Raw genomic sequence first — 27,152 nt, 5'->3', positions numbered from 1 at the left:
TGCAAGAGTTTACTATAGGTCTCTTCATTATTTAATTGATCCATATACATAATATTATTCTAAAATGATTTATTAAACATACTATAGTATTGAAATCATGTAACATGGATCCTTCAATTTTATAACTCATTTAAAGTAATTTTTATATTCTGCTTTTGTATGTGAAGTTTAGGATGAATTTGTCAAGTTCTGGAAAAAAATTCAATTTATAAAACCCTTCTGGGACATGTCTAGAAACTGCAGTTAATCTGTGGATTAGCTTTGGAAGGTTTGTTCCCATAGTAATGCTTAGCAGTGCACAAATGCGACTGCCTCTCCATTCACATATTCTCCAGTTGTCTTGGAAAAACAGCTGAGGTTGTCAGTGTGTGTAGCATCTTGTATTGCTTTTGTGCAACTTATTCCTAGGCATTTATGTCTTTTTAATTCTTTTGGAGGTGAAATTTGTATTTTAAATTTCAGTTCGGATTATTCATTACTCTTTATAGACATATATCATTATTAAAATGTTAATCCTGTATCCAGAACAGCATTGATATTGTTTTTTAATTCTAGGGGCTTTGTTATAATGTAGATTTTTGAGAGTTTTCTACCTACAAGATCTGGTCATCTATGAATAAAGAGAGTCTTCAGTAGGAATATACTTTATTTGGCCTCCAAACCCCAAAGCTTGTGCTGGTTGGAACATCCAGTACAGTATGTAATGATGATGAAGTGAGCATATATTCTTGTTTTATTTCAAATCTTAGGAAGAAAACATCAAGGTATTTGCTGTTTTGTTGTTTTCCTTTGTTTTTGTTTTTTAATCACTAAGCTCAGTATCTTCTGTAGGGTCTTTGTAAATGTCTTTTACCAAGCTATCTGTTTCTAGAAACTCATTGTATTTTTGTCTTGAATGGGTATTAGATTTTTGTCAAATACTCTTTCTTTGCCCTGCATTCTAATCCTTTGCTGATAAGATTTACGGTTTTAAGTGATTGAGAATAAGGTATTGACATTTCTGTTACAGAATTTGTCTCCACACTCAGGCTGTTTGTCTTGCTTCATGTGTTCTGATCGTTGCTGTCAAGTGCTCATTTTTATTATGTGTACATTGTCTTGAGAAGTTGGCTCTATTGAGATGATAGATTGTCTTCTCTACAAATGCTCCTCACTCATCTTTGTGGAGCCCCTCGGGGTCACAGCTATGGTTGAGGCACTGACCGCTTTCTCACACCCAGGCTTTTACCTCCTCTCTGGCTTTCATGCTCAGCTATGTGTCCTGGACATTGCAATTACTGGATTGTTTTTTCTTCAGATCGAGTCTGACCATTGTTCTTTTTATCAGTGTGCTTAATGCACTTACATTTAATTATGTTGATCTTTATATTTATGATTGTGATTTGTCTGTTTTTCACTTAACCATTTTGTTCCATCTTTTACTGCCTTCTTTGGGGTTAAATATATATTTCTAATATACTGTTCAGCTTTGGAGAACTCTTATTTTTGTCTTTAGTGTGTTTTTCTCAGTAATACCAATGTGTATTGAACTTGAAATAACCTATTTCAAATTCATACTAACGTAAGTAAAGCAGCCTCATTCTAATATTGTTCTATTTTTCTCCCTCCTCCGTTGTGGTAACATTGCCATGGTGATATCTCTGAGTGTTAGAAGCCTAGCAGCACAACTTTATAATGATTGTCTTACAGAACGGTTTCTTGAATCAATTAGAAGACCAAAACCAGAACATTACATTTAAATCCTTGTTTTATTATAATGCCTTCCCACCTGTCTCCCTAATTCTTCATGTTATCTTTACCTTCTGTTTGGAGTCATTAACTTCATCCTGGGTGCTTCCTTTAGCATTTCCGGTCTAAGAACATTCACCGATGGATCTATGTTTGGCTGCAAATTACACTGGATATTTAAGCAGTTGACAGTTCAGTCTTGGAGTTGACTTTGTATCTTCCTGAGGCCCCACATTCACCCAGACACAAATAAATAACATGGACCGGGCTAGCTCTTGCTCTTGACCTGCCCTTCTCCATTGGAAGTCTTTGTCCTGAAAAGCATCCCTAATCTAAAAGTCAATAGCCTCCTACTGTTCTTACCAAGGTTTGTGTATTTAAAAAATTAAACACTTCCAGGTAGATAGATAGATAGATAGATAGATAGATAGATAGATAGATAGATGATAGACCCTTCGCCCCAACAGAGCTCTTACTTTCTCAGCCACCACAGTATCTTTTAGAAGAAAGAACTAATGTCAAATAAAGCCATGCAGCAGAGGTACCAACACTGCAACAGCTAGGAAATGAAAGAGAAAAGGAATTTGGAAGGAGGCTCTTGTCTCCATCCCTTCTGAGAAGCCAACAGTACATATGCAGCAGCTGTGGAATAGGGACACAGCAAAAGAGTAGTGAGGAAGGAAAGTTAAAATTCCTTCAGGTTTTTTCTTTCCCCTTCGTACAATGGCTAGGAACTGTGAGGGAGGACAGATGAACGGTGTGATAGATAGAGACTCCCAGACATATGCATTAGGGGAAGCTATTGACAGTGGTCCCTTGAGTTTAGCATCAAGGAACAGAAGCCAAGATAGGTAGACCCTGGAACTGAGAGGGATAATGCTGAGAGCCAGAGAGAGGGGACATGTGCAGAGAGAATCCAGGGGGAGCAAGATCCAAAGGTGGAAAACAGATCCACAGAGTAAAGTGACATTAACACTCAGAAGACAGAAAGCAAGCACGTGCACATATGCAAATTCAAAACTATATACAGATGCATCTGAAGACGCTTGGAGAGAGGAAGTGCATAGGAAAGAGAGAAGGCAATGGAAATGAAGAGACAGCCCCTTGCCTCCCCCAACCTTGTGACTTATCTTTTCTGTGAAGGTGGCATAGTTTGAAATAACAGTATTGTAGATTAGTACCTTTGTTATGTTTCCAAGTGTGCTTATTAAGAGAGGAAGTGTGACAGACAGATGGGGTGAATGAAGGGAACCATATGTTCCAGATAGAAACCAACCATCATCCTGATGACCACAGTTGACATTCCCTCTTTAGATTATACAGAAATCATCATTAGACACTCCGTAAAGGCCTGTTTGGTGCTGAGTGCTAAGCATAGCAATGCAATAAACTGTAAGTTGCTTGAAAATAAATGTGCCAAAAGGAATCATGTCTCCTTGTTTATGAAAGAGCTGTAAATGAATACAAATATTGTCTCCTGCTGCGGAGTTGCTGGGCAAATTTCAGCTTGTGGTTGTTGGTGCAATGACTACCTCAGCAAGCAGCTCACTGTGCCCAGCGTGGGGTTGAAGGGAGTGAGGACCCAGTAGACCTTAGTCATGGCCCTGCTAGTGCCTGGTAACTGAGCAATGTCATCTCATGGCTTTTTAGTGGAAACAATCGCACAGCTGCCCCTGTGGCCTTGCCAATAGAAGAGGTCCTACAGACCCTACAAGACTTGATAGCCTACTTCCAACCACCAGAGGAGGACATGCAACATGAAGACAAACAGAATAAGCTCCGCTCTCTAAAAAACAGACAGAATCTTTTCAAGGAAGAGGTAAATCCAGAGAGAGAGAGAGAGAGAGAGAGAGAGAGAGAGAGAGACCAATTGATTGATTGATTGGTTGGTTCATTGGTTCATTGGTTTATTTTCCTTGCATTCAGAGATGAAATATCCTTATGACTGCAGCTTAGCCTTGTCTATAGGTATACACACATTTATGAGCAGACTTGAGAAAAAGAAGCTTCCAGAAGCTAGAAAGAAAAGGATGTACTGGGGCTTGGTATTCCTGACAACCACCACTGGTATATTAGTGATGGTTGGCACAGTCAAACTGTTTAGGATTTAATGCTTCATTGCAATCTGTGTAAAGAGTCCACATACAATAAATCAGCTTGTTATTACATGCTGTTGGTTGTGATCCACAAATTCTGGGATACGTCAGAATTACCTAGGAAACCAGATTGAAAAATGTAAATGCTTATATTCACCCACAACAGAAGGGTCTGGAAAACAGGTTTGAAGGATACACATGACAGTGAACATCTGAGTCTTTGGAGCAGGGAGTGAATATGAGGGAAATATTAAATAATGTGGTGTCCTAAGACTCAGGCCATTCTGACTCTATTCCTGACTGCAGATGACCTTAGACAAGTGAGAGCCTTCTCTGAACTTGAGCATGATGATCTGGTGCTATTAGGCTGTGGGGAACTTCTCCAGCACTCTATACCTGGAGGTTCATCCAAATTTACTGCTATGGGATGTTCAGTCTTCATATATAAGTAAACCAGAGCCTAGAAGCCTTCTGCAGAACTACAGACTACTGAATGGACGTTCACCATCTCCTTCTAGGCACAGATGTTTTCATGGGGTGGCTTCCTCTTGTAAAAAATGCCCAAAAGGGGTTGAAGTTTCTCTTCAGGTTTTGTTGACTCTGAACTCTACCTAGGGGTAGGATAGTGAATATGATTGTCTGGTGGCAATACATGAATTTTTTTTAATTGAAAATATTTTTTCATACAATTTTTTCTCATCATAGTTACCACTCCCCCCAACTCCTAGATCCTTTCCCCCAAATCCAGCCCCCCAAACAAAAGGGAAACTAAAAATTAAAAATTAAAAAAAAGCAGAACAGGACAAACTAAACAAACAGGAAAAAGAGACACACATACACACACACATACAACACACACACACACACACACACATACATACACACACATACAATACACACACAATACATACACAACACACACACATACACACATACAATACACACACAATACATACACATACAACACATACACACACACACACACACTTCTGGGGGGTTGGGGCTAGAGAATGCCAGGAAATGCAAACAGATGCGGAGACAAACAGAAGTCCCATTAAAAAAAACCAACCACAAAATCAAAAATCATAGTATGAATGAGACTTCTTAAATTTGAGGTTTAGGCATAAAAGTAGGTGCTATCGCCAGGGCAGTTGTGACTGAGTCACAATCATTTCCCATCAGACAGAAGGAAAGTGTGTGTCTCTCTCATTTACACTCCATCTTCCTTGCTGTGTCCTTGGACTGAGTTAAACGCAGCACATGGGGACAAACCTGTCACAAGACACTGCTGACTCATTCCACAAATAGATGTTATTTAAGTCTATGAGGCATAAAAAATGTGTATTTTGTTTTTAAGAAGAAAAAACTCCACTGGCACCATGGAAATCTGTTGGCGTCTAAGAACTGTTAGTTTTAGGAGGTGATGGATATGGGAGGAGAAAGAGCTAAGGGATCCATCAGGAAGGCTGAGCTCTTCCTCATCTCTCCTTCTCAGGGGATGCTGGCCCTTGTATTGAACTGCATCGATCGATTAAACATCTACAACAGTGTAGCACACTTTGCAGGGATCATCAGGGAAGAGAACGGCATGGCCTGGAAAGAGATTCTGAACCTGCTATACAAATTACTAGGTGAGTTCTCCTGCAGTGCCTATCACCAGGTAAGATGTGCAAGGCTCTATGGGATGTTGACTTGAAACTTGGGAGTCTTTGGAAGCTGTTAAATATTCTACCCTAACCTGGCCAATCATTGTTAACTAGTAGCTTACTGTACTTTGCAAATTAGGTCATCAGCCGTGGTGTACATAGCAGAATTCCATGGGAGGGCGTAAGTGATAGATTTAATTCTCCTTAATGTAGGGATGCGCCTGTGTCTCAGGACCGGACAGGGTAAGATTGCCAATTCAGGACCTTTTAGGAACTAAGCTTGTCAATCATTCGACAGCTTTCCAAGCTCCTGCCCCATCATTCTGCCCTTTAACCTGTGTGATGATTTTTTTTTTCCGGTTTCAGCTGCTCTCATTCGTGGAAACAGAAACAACTGTGCTCAATTCTCCAATAACCTTGATTGGTTAATTAGTAAGTTGGACAGATTAGAATCTTCCTCAGGTAAGAATTAACAACAGCAGTGACAAAACAAAACAAAAACCAAACAAAATAACAAAACAAAAAACAAACAAACAAAAAACCACCTTTAACTGGAGAAGATCAATTTTTTCCCTTTTGTAGAAATAAAAACAGAATTGAATATTTTCCATTTGGTGACCGAAAATCCTCAACTTAACAAAAATAAAATAAAATAAAATAAAATAAAATAAAGTTGGAAGCCTCCTGGCAAGACTAGGCCTTTATTTAACAGACTCTAACTTGGACTTCTGTAAATCCTTCCTCTTTTGTTTAACTTTTCACTCAGTGCTTTTGGCTTCACTCTATGGCCCTCCACACACAGTAATACTGGCCTCCTCCTGCTCTCCCATTTTCTGGGTACTTGGCATGATCCCCTAGTAGCTTAGTAGAATGAAAGAATGACTTTTTAATTTAAGAGTAAATAATCCTCACTTACCTACTCCTCAAATATCACATCTATGGACCCTCCTGATGACTCTCAGAAAACATGAGCATTATAGTCATAGGTAAATAATGATCCCACAAGGCTGAGAAATTTGCGTCTTCTAAAATGAGTGCACACGGCAGGTGTGTGGGTCCTCTGGGAAGCTGCAGGGTTTTGATGCTTTTCTTACATTCTAGAGGTGGCAGGTGCTTGAGGAAAGCAGCCAAGAGACAGTCCCCCAAGGACCTCTGTCCTGCTCACATCATTTTAAGTGTTCCTTTTCTCCAGTGCCGCCTTTTGTTGGTGAAATTATATTTCAGGACGAGTTAAGAATACCTTGATTGAATAAAACAGAATCAAGGAACTTTTAAAAATAAAACCAGTGAGGCTCTTGGCCAACGACTTCCCTTGGGTTCTCATCGTGATTTTAATATTGTATGTGCCATGCTACAGAAATATTAGCTTACCTTAGGCCCCAAGTCTTGACATAGAAAACCATCCACCGTGCCAATGGGGTCCAACAGTCTCTGTTTCTCAAGCTCAAACTTTATTGCTACACTAAGACATTGGAAATAACAACTAATCCCAGTTCTTAAGGGGAAAAAAGACACTTACCTGGGGACAAAGCCAGAATCTTTCTAAGCTACTGGCATGGTCTTTAGAAACTGTAGTAAGTTGGGCAGCTGCTTATCTGTATTTAAATAAAGTACTGTCTGATTTGGTGAATTTAAGAATTCTACTTTATAGGCACTTTACTCTATTTTATAAAGATCATGCTACTGTCCAGGAAAGGATGGATTAAGTTAGTTTTGAAGTAAACTCACCTCTAAATCGAAGGGCCCCTGAAATCTACCAGGAATGACTACATCTCTCTTCTGCATGGGAAGATTTAGTAGAGTCAATGTGCTGTGGCATCTGGCCCGGGAGGATGCTCCCTTTACATTTGTTTTTGGCCAGTTCTGCCACTTGCTGGATGGGCAAATAATTGCCATACCATTCGTGCAGGTATCTTGGAGGTCTTGCACTGCATCTTGATTGAAAGCCCAGAAGCCTTAAACCTAATAGCAGAGGGCCACATCAAGTCCATCATCTCCCTACTGGATAAGCACGGGCGGAATCACAAGGTGGGTATGGAAGAGAGGCCACTCCCATTGGTTTATTTTCTTGCCTTTTCTTTCCCTCACACTAATACCCATTCTAGCTGGAAGAGTGATGCATAGTCTCTTGATTGACTTTTGCAAAAGCTTTGGGAAACTGGGATTCTGAAAATCTATAGATACAGTCCAAGATAGACAGCCTTACTGGATCTTAGGTGAGAGTTTCCACAGCTCCCTAAGTACATCCTGTCATTATTAGACTTTAGCATACACCTTACTGTGGGGCTCTCACTCTAGGACCTATGAGCTTACCAGTGTGGGATCTCATTGTCCAGCTATGCTTTCACAGATTAGAGGGGGTAAAGCTGAGTCCCTTGCTCTCGCCTACCATTATTTGGTAGGAAGGGAACTATATTTTGGGATGTGTCTCAGTCCAGGAAAAGGAGCTCATGCAGCACTGACTGCACGATATGCAATGGCCTGAGGAAGCAGAAAAGCTATGGCCCTTAATATCTGTGAAATTGCTTGGCAAAGAAGAAAAATATGTGGGGTCTGTAATTGCTTTCTTGAACATGGTAAATCAAAAACAAGCATGAGGCTTGAGCTTAGTACAACTCCTATACATTCCAACATATTCCTCCCTGTCTGCAAAATGTAGTCAGAATTATTGATAGGCACATAAGTAACAAATGGCTTGGGCTGCCGTCTAGCACTGAAGACAGAGAAGCCATATAAAGGAGGGTTGCCCTGGTTTCATTACCTTAGAGCCTGCTACAGTGATTCCAAATGAAGCACTTTAAAAATAGCCAGCTTCCTTCCAACTTCCTACATCCAAAAGGCATCAATTGGATGGCATTTAATGACAACTTGACAAATATTCTGCCCATTCCACAATTGAGAAAACAGAGGCCTGGGAAGCCAAGGTAGTGGGAGCACTATTCCTGAGACTAGACAGAAAAACACTGTTTTAAAACAAAGTCTCACCAAGCATACCCTACATTTGATAGATTTGATAGATGGGTGTGACTGCAGACTTTATTTTTAAAGAAAAGTGTAGGCTTAAAGTATCACTAGTGTCTTGAGGGTAGTTTTGTAAAGACCTGAATGTAGACCAGACTATTCTTACATTTCATTTTTGCTTAGAAAAAGTCAATGATGTCTCCCTCTATCCATCCTTCTGTGCTTTCTGTAGCCCCAACATTTGAAAGTTTTCTATAAAGACAGTGACTAACAATACATAGAATTGTAGAGTCTCAGGGAACCTAAGCAGTTATCTTTGGAGGATGATGTGATAAAGGCGGGGACAAATAGCATTTCTTTTGCACTCATGGAGTGTCAGGACCACTTTCTATGTCCACATACATCTACTCTTTATCTTAGCCATGCCCCTCTGAGGTGATAGTATTATCATTTCCACTTGGCAGAGGCAGAAAGTTCAAAGCATGCTAGAACTAAATGCTTTCATTTCCTGCCAGTAACTCAAGCTCAAGTTGTGAACATTGGCTTCATAGCCTAAGTGTTCTGGGAGGAGATTAATTTTTGTTTTTAGAATTACCTAAATACAAGACTCTTTAAAGTGCAATTAGACACTATAGGCTAACACTGAAGCTTGAGGGACCCATCACTCTTGAACGTGTCCTTTAAAGAGTTTCTGTATAGAGTGGGAGCTGAGAATCCATTCTTGTCCCATCACACCACCTGCCATTTGCTTAGAATCTAGACTGTGTACGAGTAGAGCACGGGTTTCATGCCCACTTCCTTCCTATCCTTTTTACGTTGTTCGCTGAGTCTCTGTGGAGAAAGCATTGCTTCTTATTTGAATCTGAGATCAAAAGTCATAGGGGAGGAACACAATCTTGGTGAAAACGAGAAAGATGCGTCATAGGATCCTCTCCATCCGTTTTGAATGCACTCTTCCTGTTGACCTCCCAGGGACTTTATTCTTGTAGAGCCTCAGCCCCTCCTCACTTCCAACATTTCCAGGAGCTATCGACATTCTTCTCTTGTCAATTAAAAAGCAACATTAAAACTTTTAGTTCACTCTTCAAAGCTTCATTTAAGTGCCACTCCTTCAAAATCCCAGCTGTAATTGATCTCACCACTTCTACTCTTACACAACTTTTTTATAACAACTGTCTGAATTTTCATTTCACTCTGGTTATTTCTCACAGACTATTTCCCTGGCCCATTGTAAGTTACCTCATGATAAATACTGTTTGTGAACACTACAGGATCAAGATAATATGTCTAATAATACAGACGTCCATGTATGCTTGTCACATGTTTAATAAACAAAATTACTAAGTGAACAGGCCCCTAATCGGCCTCTGTCTCACCTTGAATTTATGAGAGGCTGCACGCATGGCTTATATTACAGAACAAAAGGGAAATCGGCGGGGAGAAACATTGTCACTAGCACTGATTTGTTTGACAAAAAGTATAATTGCTAAAAATTATAGCATTTATCCTATATTTTCCCTCAGAGCTTGCAGTTATTAGTAACATCATAATGATGCACTTGTCTACTTGCTTCCCTAATGACTTGCCTCAAACTTGTCACAGATAAATATTTTTATTATCATTTTCATTTCATAATAATTTTGAGTCACTTGTGAGAAAAATATATGGTAAAATAGTAATCTCATTGGTCCCTGGAAAGAATGAATCAGAATCAAAAGTTTAGTTTACACAGAATGTAAGTAAACAAATCATTAACTCCCACACCGTTGCTCCATAGCTCCTACAGTCAGTTGTTTCCTGGCAGCTACTACAGCAGAGAATGACTCCCAACCACTCAGCTCTCATCCTCAGGGAGAAAAATATGATCCCAGGGAGCAGGAAGTGCTGCTTTTTTTTTTCAAATATGCAACTTGACCCAGAGATCGCAAGCTAGAAATAGTTTGAGTTTTACAGTGAATGTGCTTTACACATAAAGACTAGTGACAATACAGCATCCGAATGTGTTGTGTTGACGTGTAGTGTGAACTTTTTTCTTTAAAGTAGGATCCCCATGTGAGTGTGTATTTCCCATATAGAGTGAAGGAGAGAAGGGTCATTGGATGGCTAATGGACAAAATGTGGTATCAGTGATAAAAATGATTATAATGTTAAAAGTGTTCCAGTGATTAGAGAAGCTGAAGTCTAAGACAAGCCTGCATTCAGTGACTCAGCATACAGCCCATCAGTCGCAGGGCTCCATCCTGTGTCTATTCAGAGACACAAGCTCTCTTGGGGGCTTTGCTAGACACCATGTACTCACAAATCTAGACATCGCCGGAATATCTTTTAACATCAAGGCTTCGCTTTAGAGTTGGGGTAGGGGATACTATGACATAGTAAAACATCCATTTTATAAAACTTAATGGGTGCTGATTAAAATAAAAAAGAGCAGGGGAAATCTGTGCATCTTTGTTTCTGGTAAGCTCCCAAGTGATGTCAGTGCTGCCGGCCCAAGAATCTGAGAATGGTGTTCTGGGTGCTGTTAATTCTGAATTGGATCTGTAGGCAGAGGGAAGGAGAACAGGGATCAATGAGAAAAGAGTTTGAGGAATGTCATTCATCGACCCAACTGTTCTTAAGCTGAACTATAAGTTATATGACAACCCATACACCTACAAAGTAGACCTCCTGTCAGCTCAGGAAAACAAAGATGCAGAGTCTGAGGGACACTCAGCAGAACCTACCTCGCCATGCAAGCTTCCTAGGGCTGCTGAGAAATTAGCAAGCACAGATGTTCTCTAGGCAAGATCCCTGTGAGTTCTTGTGGTGCAGTCCCGTGTACACCCTCTTCTCACCGAAGAGAACCCATTTAAATACTCTTAGAAAGAAGTACGTCCCTATTCCCCAGTAATACATGAAGAAATGCCATCTAAAAGTCTAAACATTGCCAAGTGAGCATCTTTATGGAGTCACCAGTTTATAGATGAGGCATTGATCTATCAGGCTGTACGTTTCATGCTGTCTTTATTTCACTTTGCTTTTCTCATTGTATATGAATTAAGCTCAGCTTTTGCTCTGGCTACCGCAGCAAGGTCTCCACAGCTATCACTCCAAGGAAAACAGATGAAAGTGTATGATAGACCAGATGGAAAGTATTTAATTTTCTGGTCATCCATGGCTCTTTGCTTAGAGTGAGAAATCACCCTCCGCATTTCAAATCTCCACAGCCAATATCTGTCATGAAATGGTAATGGTATGAGTGCCCTGGAAAGCTGCTTTGGGGCTTCCTTTTCTGTTTGTCCCATAAATGTGCTCTGTATTTGTCTAGAATGAAATTGACACTCAGGGAGTCAGGTGGAAAATTGGTTTGTGAGAATTATGGACACAAATGCTATCAACGATCTTAAGGTATCCGATCTCACCAAGTGCTGAGTCTTCTGTGGCCACTTGGAAAGATTGAAATGTATTTGCCCACTTCCCTGTCACTGTGGCCAGACAGCCACAATGTGGCTGCTATTTATCAGCTATTTGCACATTCCTCCCTGTAGAGGAGATAGGAGTAGTGCCTGCCCCAGCACTGTTTGCTCTGCCAGGGTACAAACACAAAATCTGAATGTAAGGGGATGCATCAGAATGAGATAGGGCAGGGCTGATGACAGCATGGAGGAGGAGTGGAGGTAGAGGGCCATTTCCACTTACGAGGCAGCTGGAAATAGCCACAGGGGCTTGGTGTCAAGTCTCTCAGATTTATGAATCTCATAGGCTCTTGCAGATTTGCTGTCCTCCCAGGCGGAAGGAAGAGAGTAGGTAGAACACTTTGAACATTGGTTTCCAGGAATATATGAATCGTCATGTACTCTGATGATATCACAGTAAGATATCCAAGAACAGGGGACTACACTGATGCGTGGAGTTCCGAATCCTGCTGCATTCCAGATCCTAAGCAAATGGGCCCTGAATGTTCATCACCCCCAAAACCTGAGCACCTTACTAACCCTCGGTGCAAAGCACATGGGCCGGCTAAGTGTGAAGTTGGATGGCCAGCCCTGTGGAAAGGATTTGATTTAATGACTGGGCAAGTGAGTTGTGACTGGACTTGGTGCCTTAGGAATTTCGCCATACCCTAGTCCTAATCCTGGCTGGACAGTTTATCTCCATAGTCTAAGTTGTGACTCTAATAGAATTTGACCACAGATGGCAAGCATAGTCTGGAGAGACGGAGTAAAAGAGTGAGGTGATGGGTCTAGAAGAATTCTGAGCCTCATTTTCCAAGCAGTAGCAGCAGCCTCTTTAGCATCGGTCTCTCCTACTGAGTAAGGCTCTCATAGCTCTAGGCTAGTTTTCCATATACCCATCACTTATTCATACCCTACATGACACTTACTTTTCTATGTAGTGATGATAAGTTTCTGTACATTGTACGCTTCCCCTTGGAGCTCAGGTTTAGAGCTGGTTATGTCCTCCTGCAGGTTCTTGATGTCCTGTGCTCCCTCTGTCTCTGCAATGGGGTTGCAGTAAGAGCCAACCAGAATCTGATCTGTGACAACCTACTACCCCGAAGGAACCTGCTTCTGCAGACACGGCTAATTAATGATGTCACCAGGTAAGGTCACTAGTGTTATTCCAGATGCCGAGTGTGTATCTTGATAGGAAAAAGGACGTTATTGGAGTTCAAGCTAAGACCAAACAAAGGTATACTCTGTATGCCTCTTTAAGGGGAATTTTGGAAAATAACCTTTGAAGTTAAAAAGCCGAGAAAGGAAGATAAGTACATTCAAATGACTGAAGAAGTTTTGTTTTAAAATGAATGTACCTTTATTACTTCATCATATATTAATGTTTTCGAATACTATCATTCTAAAACATTTTATATGACGCATGACCCAAGTTGTTACTACAGTTGCTTACATTCAAGGGCACATGGGTATTTACCTGGCTGATAACCTATGAGGGTCAAGACAGGCCCAACCAAACCTTCAAGCCCACTGGTCCCTACCTGTGACCACATGGGACACAAGTAAGCTCACTGGGCCTTAGCCTGATAGGCTTTATGTGCCTTTTCTATTTTCCATCTGATCCACATTCTGACCCACAGTAGTGAGGGGAAAAACTTCTTCCATAGTACAGAGCAACATACAAACCTCGGAAATCACACAGATCATTCTCTTCTTCCTCTTCCTCTTCCTCTTTTCCTTTTCCTCTTTTCCTTTTCCTTCTTCTCCTCCTCCCCCTACTCCTCCTCTTTCTCCTCCTCCTTCCTTTCCTTCTCCTCCTTCTAACTCCTCCTGCTCCCTTCTCTTCTTCCTCCCTCCTCTTCCTTCCTCCTTCTCTTCCTCCTCTTCTTCCTTCTAACTCCTCCTCCTCTTCCTCTTCCTCTTCTTCCTGGTTTTTTGTTTGTTTGGTGGGTGGGGTTTTTTATTTGTTTGTTTGTTTTGTTTTGTTTGTTTTTTAAGACAGGGATTCTGTATACAGTCCTGATCGTTCTGGAATTCACTCTGTAGACCAGGCTAGCCTCAAACTCAGAGATCCACCAGCATCCTGAGTGCTGGGATTAAAGTGCTGGCCACTGCCTGGCCAGATCCTCCTTCTTAACATACATCTTAATACAGCCTCATTTACATGTGTCCATCTCAAGTAGAACATACCCAAGCCCAAAAAGAGTCGCTCTTGCATAATCCAGACATTGAAAACCCTTCGTTGCCTTCCCATACTTAACAAGGTTGGCTAATAGTAACTTCTTAATGCTTTGGAGTATGAAATATGCTTAGGGAACAAAACTACTAATTTGAAAATGATTGGATTTAAGCTTGTGTATCAGAAGATGGAGTTCATATAAATGATGTCACTTACAGAAAGACACAAAGGTTGGTGATGATGCGACCCTTATAATATATACAGCATTGTTGCACATGGTCGGCATTCAATAAATGCCTTGCCTTGAGTTAATTTTTTAAAAAAAATCTTTATATTTTATAGGAAGTCACTGATGCCCTCATATTGCCCACTACAAGCTTGGCCAATTGCTGAAGGTTGTTCAATAACAAACAAACAAACAAAAGGTTAAAAGGCTCTGACCTAGGTGTAACTGGGCCAATGCCTCCTTCTGGGTCTGGTTCAACTTGTTTTTCAGTTATTTGCTCTCTGCAGAAGCAGCCTGTCCCATGTTTAATTTCAGTATCCGACCAAACATCTTCCTGGGAGTTGCTGAAGGTTCACCCCAGTACAAGAAGTGGTACTTTGAGTTAATTATCGACCAAGTGGAGCCTTTCCTAACAGCAGAGCCCACTCATCTGCGGGTGGGCTGGGCCTCCTCTTCAGGCTATGCCCCATACCCTGGAGGTGGAGAAGGATGGGGAGGCAACGGTGTTGGTGATGACCTGTACTCCTATGGCTTTGATGGGCTTCATCTCTGGTCAGGTGAGTACCTTGTGAAGGCTTCCACCTTCTGTTTTATTGCTGAAGATTACTGAGCCTCATGGTGTTCACTTTGAGTTGAAATGGTAGAAATGCTTGAATCCTGTGAGATTGTTGGGTGGAAAAAGCATCAAGTTTAAATAAGTTTTATCTATTGCTTTATTCTGGGAGTTCACAGCTACGTCACCCAACACAGATCACTTTCACAATTTAAGTGTAAAATGCCCATCACAGGTACATGTGCTTGAATTCTTGGTTACCAGCTAAGGGCACTTTTTTGAAAAACTGAGATAGTATCAAGCTAGAGGAAATAGGTCACTGGAGACATACCTTGAGGTTTACAGTCAAGCCCAACTTCCTACCCTCTCTCTACTTCTGGTCAAGTGGTATATTAAATTAACAAGCATCTGCCATTTGTTCTCACTTCCACAGATCCACCCACTAGCATGCCTCCCCTGATAAGATAGCTGTAAACAAACATAAGCCCTGCCTTCCTGTCTTGTAGATATTCGATCACAGCAATAAGAAAAGTATTTGATATATTAAGTGCCGGTATCTATCAAAAGCCATTTAAGAAGGCTAAAGACATACAAGTGAATTTTCTGGAGATGGGACACCATTTTACATGGCTGTGATGGGTGAGCTCTGTGAGGCAAGGTCCCAAGAGACTTCATCCCAGAATTGCTTCTTGCTGTTGACATGCCTTTCCTGTCACTATTACATGGTCTAATAGTTACTGGGTATTGGCCCACTCTATTGGGCAGATTTTATGCAGATCAACATGAAGGTGTACTCTCGTGTAGTAATGCTGTGGAGACAAATTGATGATTTTATAAATCCTAATAATGATTTTATAGAATTCCTAGATTTATACAAGTAATTTCAAGTCCTCTACAGTGTAAAAGCAAATAAGAGTTCTATAAACCCTCATGTGTCATGGGCTGATTGTACAAGAAACAGAAAACAGGCTTGGAACAAACTTATGATAAAGGAAAGCGTTCCTTCCAGGTAAGGCATAGGACCATTACCTGGTAACTAAAAGCCGTAAACTGGGAATGGACAATTTATTGTAGGTACAAGGACAAAAAATGAAATATTGACTAATTTATTTATATAAAACTTCAAAATAATAAGACACAAGGCAGATGATTTGTCTCTTGACAAAACCATCCTAACTTGTGACATAAAACACATAGCTTTAAATTTATAATAAACCTATGAGGGACTAGTAACAGATGATGAATGTTTAATGAGATGGAAAGACATGTAAACAATTCTGTTGTTACTCTTTAAACTGTATCGATCTATGACATGAACTAGTGCTGTAAACTTACTATGAATTTATTGGAATTTAAATGTATTTAGAAAAAATGTAATTAATTATCCGGCTGTAACAGTTTTACATGATAGCTGTATGAGGTTATTTTTTTTTAGAGAAAGTATATATAGTGAAAACAGAAAGTAAAGGTAAAATGGAGCCTCTATTTCTGTCTCATACTGAGTGAATGAGTGTGTGTGTGTGTGTGCGTGTGTGTGTGTGTGTGTGTGTGTGTGCGTGTGTGCGTGCGCGTGTGTGTGTGTGTGTGTGTGTGTGTTGCACGTGTGCTTTTTTATTTTTCCCTTTCTTTCTGACTCACAAAGAGTTAACAAATTCTGAGCCTCTTGCCTGATCAGCCAGGGACCTGTGAGACAAAGAACAAAGAATTGGAGTAGCCAACTTCTTTACTTAATCCTTCCTTAGCTGCTAACAGGAGGTGTTAATCACCAGAAGTCAGCAGCTTTTGGCTACAGCGTAGTGAAGGGTTTAGGAAGGCAAATATTACCAAAAGTAAGCAGGTTTGCCTTCACAAAACCAAGGTTTGCCTCTGCAATTGCCTACACCATCCATTGCTTGCCTGCCTCAGTCTACTCCGATGCCCTGGCTAGCTAGCCCTTGGCATGTATCTATCAGTCCTTATTTCAAATAGGGTTGTTAGGGTTTTTGAATATGCACATTGGCAATAATTTGCTTTATTTAGTGGGTAGTGAGACACATGCTGTAATGTCATAATGACCTTTAAGGTAGCAAATACTGAACTCATGTTACAGAAACAGACACTGATACAAAAAGACACCAAGAAATATAGTCAGTCACCCTGGGAAGGCTCCTGATCTGAATAGATCATCAAGGCCAGGGCCTTAACACTGCTTGCTGCCTCACGCCATGCTTGTTAGCATCTGTAAGTTAATGTTAATCTAAAAAAAATCGAGACTCTTTAAGAAGATAAATACTGATGATTTTGCCATACATAACCATGGCCCATAAATGTGAAGGAATGGGTTGTTTCTGCCTGGGTGAAATATGCAAGACCAACTCTAGAGTTTTCACTGTAAGTACCTCTACTGCTTATTGTCCAAAGCATATATTGTCTGTCTTTCCTTAAGAACTGCAGTTGGAGATGATGTGTGCCTGATAAAAATGCCTCAAAGAAGCATTGTGGGGCATATTTCTTACAGAGGAGCCATGATACAGTCTTCTTAAATTCAGTATGAAAGAAATATTTCTCTACAAAATGAAACTACATACTGAATTTTCTTGTGTAACTGAGAAGTGCATACCCGTCACATTCTCCTTCTTCCATTAGACCACTGGTTCCCAACATTCCTAATGCTTGTGACCATTTAGTACAGTTCCTCATGTGGTGGTGACCCCCAACCATAAAATTAATTTCATTGCTACTTCATAACTGTAAATGGCTACTGCTATAAGTAGTAATGTAAATCTCTGAGGTTTTGATGGCCTTAGAGGACCCCTGTGAAGGGTTGTTTGACCCTCATAGGGCTGCAACCCAAAGGTTGAGAACCATTGCCTTAGACCATATTCTAGCTACCTGATATTAATAACTTGTGTCACCTGAGATTCTGGTGACATGCTTCTTGGAGTGATTTTATTAATGATATTTGTTATTTTTGTGCTGTTTCGCATGGAGTTTAAAACTTTAAGTGTTATTATATTTTCATTTGTACATTTATCTATCCTAGACCATAGAGAGGGATGGGAAGGATTCAAACATCTACTTTTGTTCTGTGAGACCAAAGGGACAACTTGGAACATGCAAAAACTATGGCAGGATGAGCTCAGCAGAAGGAAATTCATCTTGCTCTCTACCCCACCTCCACTCGCCTCCCCTAGTTCTTCATAGAAAATGTATCTTCCCTTCCTAGTCATACAAGTGCCATTGTGAAATCACTGAGTCTGGAGGTGTACAGTTGGAGCTTTTAGCTTAGGTGTATCACCAGATGATACACACTATCTCTGGGAGGTGAAAATTGACTGTGAATGGGAAAGGAAGAATACTCATTCATATCAGCAACTCCCAGATGAAGTCTGAGGGTGACTGAATGAGCTTCACTTGTGGAGCCATTCACACTGCTACTGATGGCTCCCATCTCATCATCCCAAGTCTGTTTGCTCAAATGAACCCAGACAATTCCTGCAGAGGACTCTGAATAGCCACTCAATAGATTAAGCATATTTGACTCTTGGTTCAAAGGCAAACGAATCATTCTCGAAGGAAAAACTTCCATCCTTTTTGATGCTGCAGGAATACACCTAGGCACTTAGGAAACTCTTGTGTCTATTTGTAGACACTTGGGAACAAACACTTCAGTGAGTCCAGGGCCAAAAAACTAACCACACTGAGGACTTCAGTGAGTCCAGAGGCAAGGACACTAACCATGCTATATCAAAAGGGGGCACACTCCTGTGCACTTCAGGACGTAAGCATCAAGAATTGTGCATCATTGTTTAAGTAGATAATTGCCCCTGTCCATCTTTTCATTGTCCATCCTGTATCCTATGAACAAGCAAGGGAAATGATTCAGGGTCACACAGGTCATCACCTGCAGTGGCTCTGTCTTATCAGAGAAGTGCAAAAATAGCTGGAAACTCGGGTTTAGACTCATATTATTGAGTCTAAATAATATGCATGCCTTACGATATAATCCAATGAAAGTTTGCTCAAGGTCTCAGCCCCTTAGTCCCTCTGAGAAGCTGTAGAAAAGATAGTGTCTATAAGAGTTACACTTTCCATTCTCATGCTCTGAAGCCCAAGGCCTCCTTCAGTCCAGACTACACCCTGATTTCTCAAGCTCTACACAGGAGACAGCTATCTTATAGAAGGTGTTCCAGGTAAATATATCAGTATGTGCTTCAGCTGAAGGAATATGGTGTTTGTTAATGACTCCCACCAGGACAGCAGGGAAATTCAGGCGTCTGAGGAAAGGGTAATTGCCTGATGACTTAATAGCATGGAAATAACACTCAGATGATGTAGGAGAGGGTGGAAGAAGATTAGGAAGACAGATTGAAAACTGGTCGTGACAAATTGTCTTCTTTTCCTTGAGATTTAAGTTTCCGGGTCCATTAACTTTATCGTCATCTGTGGACGTAAATTAAGCCACTGACTCGAACTGATCTGTCACGCATTTGTTAAAGAACAATCGATGTTGTCTTTGAAAAGAATTGCAATGGTAACATTGTTATCAGTGAAAAAGGTCAAGGAAAAAAGACCCTGGCTTTCCCAGGTACCCAGTTGTTGATTGGGGGAGGGGTGCTGGGAGATTGCTTACTTTATGGAGACTTTTCTAATTAGAACAAGGCATAAAGTTGGGCTGGATGGTACATCCCCATAAAGTCAGCTGTTAGGAATGCTGAGGCAGAAGGCTCACTAGAGCCCAGGAATGAAACATAGCTGCACTACATTTTGAAATTGATAGTTGCCATGGAAGGGAGTCTTCTGCCATGGAGCATCAACCACTAGGAGGTGTGGATCCTTATCTTCTGTGCCTTATCTCCTCGAAGGACTCTGAAGAGAGGGGAAGGAGACAGTAGAATCACAGCTCAACTCTGCAAGCTCCATTTTGACCTGTATGAGGCTTAGGAAGTTCCTTGTGAATTTTATCTTTCAAGGTTCTGTTTGCTTTGAAATTGTCCAAACTCACGTGTCAGTTGTTCTGCTGTTTTTTCCAAAATCACAGATAGGTTGGGAATTGTTTATGAAGGATATTTTCTGGAAGCCAAAATAATAGTTAAAAAAAAAAAGAAAGAAAAGAAATGGGTTGTTGGTAACAACCATTTTAATGGGAAAATCAGAACTCAAGCGTGAGACAAACACAGCAGGTTTTTCTGAGTTTCCCTAAGTTCCTTTCAAAGCAGACTTGAGGGAAGAGGAGACAGAGTATAGGTCCTGGGATGGCTAAGCCCCATGAACTGAGAGGAGTCAGTCAATTTCTGGAAAAAAATGGGAAGATGTCAATACCACCTGCAATCCACACGGCGCTCTGTTTTGTTTCATATTTAAATAATTTTGCCTGTAGGTCTCCCACTGTGTCTATCTAGAGTTGGTAAAGTGATGAATTGGAGATCCCCACTGATGACATTCGGTGCTGTGGCCTCCGCAGTGTGGATACCCAAGCTCTGTGTTCTGCCTAGCTTCATCAACCCCACCCCATCTCCTGTAACCCCCTCTCACCAGCCCTCACCCCTCAGCTTCAGCATTTTCCCATTTATCTAGTATCCTGTTCATTTCTGAAGTTCCCATGTCTCCCATGTTTGCAGACAGGCGTGGCATCGTCCTCTACCCCCAGCAGACATGGGCCTTCCTCCTAACAGTTTTCCTATTGCTATAATTTTTGACTATCCACTCCCTATCCAGAGACAGTGAACTTCTTAAAGCACAAAATGGGCCTTCTGCTTTTGATTCTCAGCCCCAGATATAGTATCAGGTACAGAGAGAACCCTGTCTTAAAAAAAACAAAAATAAATAAGATAAAATAAAATGGAAGGTGATTTTACTATAATATTTGTAATTATTTCTTTCAAGGGATTTAAAATGAGCATTTATTATTTATGATGGAGGGGAGGGAGCTGGAATGCGGCTTTCCTTCAGTCCCATAAATCAGAGAAAGTACTTATTTTTAAATTAAAATATATAATAATTTTGCTATTTTTTAAAAATCAACCACTTAGCTTTTAACCTATTACTGAAATAGTATTAGCCACCATAAAAGTTAAATGGTTTGAGGTTGAGATTAGTAATATCACCGAATATATGTGCAAAATTTGTAAATAATATATATACATCAAGAATAGATTTATTTTAGTTACCTTTCATTATGTTTTGAGAGGTCATTAAAATCTAGCTTTTAATGTGTATAGAATTATGCTATAACTTATAATGTAATTTGGCAAAATAATACAAAAGACACATTCTGGGTTGGATACATTTTGTGTGAATACGTGTGTGTGTGTGTGTGTGTGTGTGTGTGTGTGTGTGTGTGTTCACATTAATGGTGTTTTAATGGAAGCATTTTTTCTTACTCGGACAAATTCATAGATGTTTATACAGAATCTTGGTGGTTTTCATGCCCCCATTACCTGCTCTCATGCTCCTCTCTCTTTTGTTGGCAACTTTGTTCCTCTCAACAAGTCCTCCTGCCTCTACTTGAAGGATTTTTTGAGCCACTGAGTTTAATTCAGGTTGTTTACATGAGCATGGGTCAAGAGGTTGTTTACTGGAACATTGGCAGCCTATCATGGTCTTCACCTCTAAAGAAAATTACATCCCTGCCTCTAATACCCCTTAATTGCCCATAATCCCTCAGTAAGAGGCGGGAGCTCATAATCTCTCACCCATACATCTTGAAATGGTGACAGGTCCAATCCTGTATAAGTCTCATGTAGGTAACCACAACTGTGGTAAGTTCACGAACGTATCAGCCTTGTTTTGTCCAGAAGATTGTTTCACAGCACGCCTCTTTAACCTGTCTCCTATATCATTTATGCTCTTCATTTGCAGTGTTCTCTGAGCCTTGTGAGGTCATGATCTAGAAGTCCTGTTCAGGGTCAGGCATTCCAAAGTCACTAATTCACCACACTATGGAGTTATACTTTTTTCCCTTACTTTTCTGTGTGATGATTAATAACATGTATTAATTGTACTCTTAAAGAAACAAGCTGTCTTTATCTTGTTACTGAAACTAAAGTCCAGCTTCTCCCTGTCTGAGAGGGGTCTGGGGAGAATCATGATAATAACACAGAAAAGCAAGGCATTTTCTCACTATTTTGAGTCAGAAGTGTTCAATCATTTTATGAGGAAGGTATAGAAAGGCATTTTATAACCACTAATGCACCTATAAATGAGAATGTGTTTGCCTCCTTATCTATAATAATAAAGCTATTTAAAGCAATCAAACCTTGTTGCATGGTTTCCTGACTAGAGGGGGTGCAGTTCTCTCTGACAACCCTCTCAATCAGAGCCCACATCCTTCTGAGAAAGTGAAAGAGAGAAGGCCTTCTCTCACCTATGACTACATGTTACACCCCTATCTCCAAGGACCTCCACTTAGTAAAAGCTGTCTGCTGCTTACTTCTAACACCGGCACAGTCTGAGTACATACCTTGTAGACTCACTTCTCATTGGCCTCACTCTTAGCCTTAGGACTTTCTCTGAGACTTGGTTCATGTCAAGCAAGGTGTCTGTCCACTCGCCAGCTTAGGAAATAATTTCCCCCTCTCGTCTCATGCAGCAAGAGATTGGGTTTCCACTACAGTAGCATATCCTGAACTCTTCTTATACTGCATACGTAATGTGTTTCTCCATCTCTCAATTATAGCCTCTTGAGTATGTCTCTACCTGATGCATGACTCCAGGGTCCCACAGTTTTTATTCCTGCTCTCTACTCACCAGGCCGGATACCCAGAGCTGTGGCCTCCATCAACCAGCATCTGCTGAAGTCAGATGATGTGGTGAGCTGCTGCCTTGACCTTGGAGTACCCAGCATTTCTTTCCGAATCAATGGACAACCTGTGCAGGGAATGTTTGAGAATTTCAACACAGATGGACTCTTTTTCCCCGTGATGAGTTTTTCGGCTGGTGTCAAGTAAGTTATGGCTGCCATTTCCTGGGAAATAGCTATGGCCCCACTTTAAGACTCCCTTTACCCTCTCCTTCTGAGAAACCAATACTTTCTTTTAGGGTTTCATTCAAAGCCAAATTACTCCCAAGAAGGTGGTGGCAAAAGGGCAAGAGGCAACCAAACTCATTTCCTCCACCCGCTTACTGAATAGGTTCCTCCTGCAGGGGTAAATACTGTTTACTCAGATAACATGTATGAGAAATCATATGAACAATACATGCTTGTTATGAAGTCCTTGAAAGAAATAATTACAAATATTACAGTAAAAGTCACCTTCCAATTTATTTTATCTTATTTTATTTTTGGTTTTTTAAGACAAGGTTTCTCTGTGTGGCTCTGGCTATCCTAGCAGTCACTCTGTAAACCAGAATGCCTCGAATTTGGAGATCTACCTGCCTCTGTGTCCTAAATGCAAGAATTAAAAGCATGTGCCACCACTGCCTGGTACACCTAATTCTAATGCTATAATTGCTATTAATATTTTCTTATATTTGTCTTTTAGGTACAAATACAAAAGGTGTGTATACTTTCTAAATTGTAGTCACTGCAATATGAAGTATAATTTTTCACTCAGAAATAAGTAATGAGATTTTTCGTGACTCATTAGGCACCCTCAAAATTATTTTTATGGCCAAATAATCTTTCTTTATTTCACTGCCTCATAATATAGCCATTACTTTAGTGCTACCTTTTCATGATAATTCTATTTTTATTGTTATAAATAGCATTATTACAGATATATGAGATACATGTGCATATAACTCTGGTTTCGCATTGCTGTTTTCAAATTGAGTTTTAGAAAAATCCCATGAAATATTAGGAGTTTCTTACCAATGACTGCAAAGTCTAAGATTCTTCGAAAACCACAAATTTGTTCAGGACACATTTTGTAGCAAAAGTAACCTGAACAACAATTGTAACAAAGCGGTCATCAATAGAAATGTAACTGGTTTTCAACTTTTGACAACATAATTTCTATGAATGTTGGTATGTTTAACCACAGAGAAATTTGTATATCTAAACACTGGATACTGCTTCTCCTCTAGCTGGTAGTTCTGTTTGACATGTATGAATGTCACACACACAACCTCTTTCTTTTTTGAATGCTTATAAATTCCAAAGTCCAAAATACATCTCTAGAAATTACAGATAAAATATCTGGGCTTGTGATATTCTTTAAAGCCATATATTTGGGGAGCTGGGAAGATAGTTCAGTTACACACACACACACACACACACACACACACACACACACACACTTTTCATTCAATCCCAAGGATACACATAAAAATAAGCCAGGGGATTGATTATGTGCATTTGTGATATCAGCACTGAGATGGGGAGATGAACAGATCCCTGAGGACCACTGACTCAGTCAATCCAACATACCTGGCAAATCCAAGGCTGACATAGGAGTTACAGTTCCCATCACACTTGTATCCATGGATACCATAGAACAGTGCAGCAGGAGCAGGGTATGAGAACAGGAGTTTAGTGTTGACTGTCAAGCAGCCACTGCAAAGCCCCCGAGTAGGATTTTCAGAATGAAACCACTGGCATGGGCTTCAGCATTCATGAAGATTAGCAAAGCCATATATGTTTGTGTATTTTCCAAGGGGAGAAGAGAATGGATTAGAGCAAAAGCTCTATGGCAGTCAAAGGAGCCTAGTGTAAGTCACAGTCCACATCTTTCTAGCTCCATTCCCAAGGAGCAGAGAGAATACACAGAAGTCTAGGGCAACACGCATGGGTCATCCCTTTGGCGTGGTACCTTCTGTGGTAAAACAGGTGACCCTGAAAGCACATGTCTGCAGAGTTCATGGCCTGTTTCCCCCACAACCCTTCCCCTTTCTTTGGACCAATGCCACTTAGTGGCTCTAGACTATTTTTACAGAGAGAGAACACTTACCTTTTAAGATCTCATTTGAGAAAAACTATTTAGATTCTTTAAATCATTATATATTATTTTATTAAAATTTAGTTTAATAACTTTAATGAATATTTATTAGTTTAATTTTTATTTAAATAAAATGAAACATATTTTTTTTCTTTTTTTTTTTTCTTTTTTTTATTAACTTGAGTATTTCTTATATACATTTCGAGTGTTATTCCCTTTCCCGGTTTCCGGGCAAACATCCCCCTCCCCCCTCCCCTTCCTTATGGGTGTTCCCCTCCCAACCCTCCCCCCATTGCCGCCCTCCCCCCATAGACTAGTTCACTGGGGGTTCAGTCTTAGCAGGACCCAGGGCTTCCCCTTCCACTGGTGCTCTTACTAGGATATTCATTGCTACATATGGGGTCAGAGTCCAGGGTCAGTCCATGTATAGTCTTTAGGTAGTGGCTTAGTCCCTGGAAGCTCTGGTTGCTTGGCATTGTTGTACTTTTGGGGTCTCGAGCCCCTTCAAGCTCTTCCAGTTCTTTCTCTGATTCCTTCAATAGGGGACCTATTCTCAGTTCAGTGGTTTGCTGCTGGCATTCGCCTCTATATTTGCTGTATTCTGGCTGTGTCTCTCAGGAGCGATCTACATCCGGCTCCTGTCGGTCTGCACTTCTTTGCTTCATCCATCTTGTCTAATTGGGTGGCTGTATATGTATGGGCCACATGTGGGGCAGGCTCTGAATGGGTGCTCCTTCAGTCTCTGTTTTAATCTTTGCCTCTCCCTTCCCTGCCAAGGGTATTCTTTTTCCTCATTTAAAGAAGGAGTGAAGCATTCACATTTTGATCATCCGTCTTGAGTTTCGTTTGTTCTAGGGATCTAGGGTAATTCAAGCATTTGGGCTAATAGCCACTTATCAATGAGTGCATACCATGTATGTCTTTCTGTGATTGGGTTAGCTCACTCAGGATGATATTTTCCAGTTCCAACCATTTGCCTACGAATTTCATAAACTCGTTGTTTTTGATAGCTGAGTAATATTCCATTGTATAGATGTACCACATTTTCTGTATCCATTCCTCTGTTGAAGGGCATCTGGATTCTTTCCATTTTCTGGCTATTATAAATAAGGCTGCGATGAACATAGTGGAGCACGTGTCTCTTTTATATGTTGAGGCATCTTTTGGGTATATGCCCAAGAGAGGTATAGCTGGATACTAAGGCAGTTCAATGTCCAATTTTCTGAGGAACCTCCACACTGATTTCCAGAATGGTTTTACCAGTCTGCAATCCCACCAACAATGGAGGAGTGTTCCTCTTTCTCCACATCCTCGCCAGCATCTGCTGTCACCTGAGTTTTTGATCTTAGCCAATCGCACTGGTGTGAGGTGAAATCTCAGGGTTGTTTTGATTTGCATTTCCCTTATGACTAAAGATGTTGAACATTTCTTTAGGTGTTTCTCCGCCATTCGGCATTCCTCAGCTGTGAATTCTTTGTTTAGCTCTGAACCCCATTTTTTAATAGGGTTATTTGTTTCCCTGCGGTCTAACTTCTTGAGTTCTTTGTATATTTTGGAAATAAGGCCTCTATCTGTTGTAGGATTGGTAAAGATCTTTTCCCAATCTGTTGGTTGCCGTTTTGTCCTAACCACAGTGTCCTTTGCCTTACAGAAGCTTTGCAGTTTTATGAGATCCCATTTGTCGATTCTTGATCTTAGAGCATAAGCCATTGGTGTTTTGTTCAGGAAGTTTTCTCCAGTGCCCATGTGTTCCAGATGCTTCCCTAGTTTTTCTTCTATTAGTTTGAGTGTGTCTGGTTTGATGTGGAGGTCCTTGATCCACTTGGACTTAAGCTTTGTACAGGGTGATAAGGATGGATCGATCTGCATTCTTCTACATGTTGCCCTCCAGTTGAACCAGCACCATTTGCTGAAAATGCTATCTTTTTTCCATTGGATGGTTTTGGCTCCTTTGTCAAAAATCAAGTGACCATAGGTGTGTGGGTTCATTTCTGGGTCTTCAATTCTATTCCTTTGGTCTATCTGTCTGTCTCTGTACCAATACCATGCAGTTTTTATCACTATTGCTCTGTAATACTGCTTGAGTTCAGGGATAGTGATTCCCCCTGAAGTCCTTTTATTGTTGAGGATAGCTTTAGCTATCCTGGGTTTTTTGTTATTCCAGATGAATTTGCAAATTGTTCTGTCTAACTCTTTGAAGAATTGGATTGGTATTTTGATGGGGATTGCATTGAATCTGTAGATTGCTTTTGGTAAAATGGCCATTTTTACCATATTAATCCTGCCAATCCATGAGCATGGGAGATCTTTCCATCTTCTGAGGTCTTCTTCAATTTCTTTCCTCAGTGTCTTGAAGTTCTTATTGTACAGATCTTTTACTTGCTTGGTTAAAGTCACACCGAGGTACTTTATATTATTTGGGTCTATTATGAAGGGTGTCGTTTCCCTAATTTCTTTCTCGGCTTGTTTCTC

The 27,152-nt window shown here is 40.5% G+C and overlaps 1 protein-coding gene across 3 annotated transcripts in view; it reads left to right on the top strand.

Moving 5' to 3' along the window:
* Nucleotides 1–27,152, top strand: part of Ryr3 (ryanodine receptor 3) — a 553,860-nt gene that overhangs the window by 268,363 nt on the left and 258,345 nt on the right. For all 3 annotated transcript variants that reach the window (XR_015684544.1, XR_015684543.1, XM_087655160.1), the window contains exons 13-19: nucleotides 3,379–3,547; nucleotides 5,320–5,455; nucleotides 5,837–5,932; nucleotides 7,380–7,498; nucleotides 12,880–13,013; nucleotides 14,586–14,827; nucleotides 22,555–22,747. Coding sequence is in view for 1 of the 3 variants with exons in the window: in XM_087655160.1 (XP_087511286.1) it covers nucleotides 3,379–3,547; nucleotides 5,320–5,455; nucleotides 5,837–5,932; nucleotides 7,380–7,498; nucleotides 12,880–13,013; nucleotides 14,586–14,827; nucleotides 22,555–22,747 (1,089 nt within the window). In the remaining 2 variants the exon portion in view is untranslated. The remainder of the gene's footprint in view (nucleotides 1–3,378; nucleotides 3,548–5,319; nucleotides 5,456–5,836; nucleotides 5,933–7,379; nucleotides 7,499–12,879; nucleotides 13,014–14,585; nucleotides 14,828–22,554; nucleotides 22,748–27,152) is intronic.

Source organism: Rattus norvegicus, chromosome 3 (genome assembly GCF_021556685.1).
Source record: "Rattus norvegicus strain SHRSP/BbbUtx chromosome 3, alternate assembly SHRSP_T2T, whole genome shotgun sequence".
Classification (NCBI taxonomy): Eukaryota; Metazoa; Chordata; class Mammalia; order Rodentia; family Muridae; genus Rattus; species Rattus norvegicus.
This window is presented reverse-complemented; position numbering and strand designations above follow the sequence as displayed.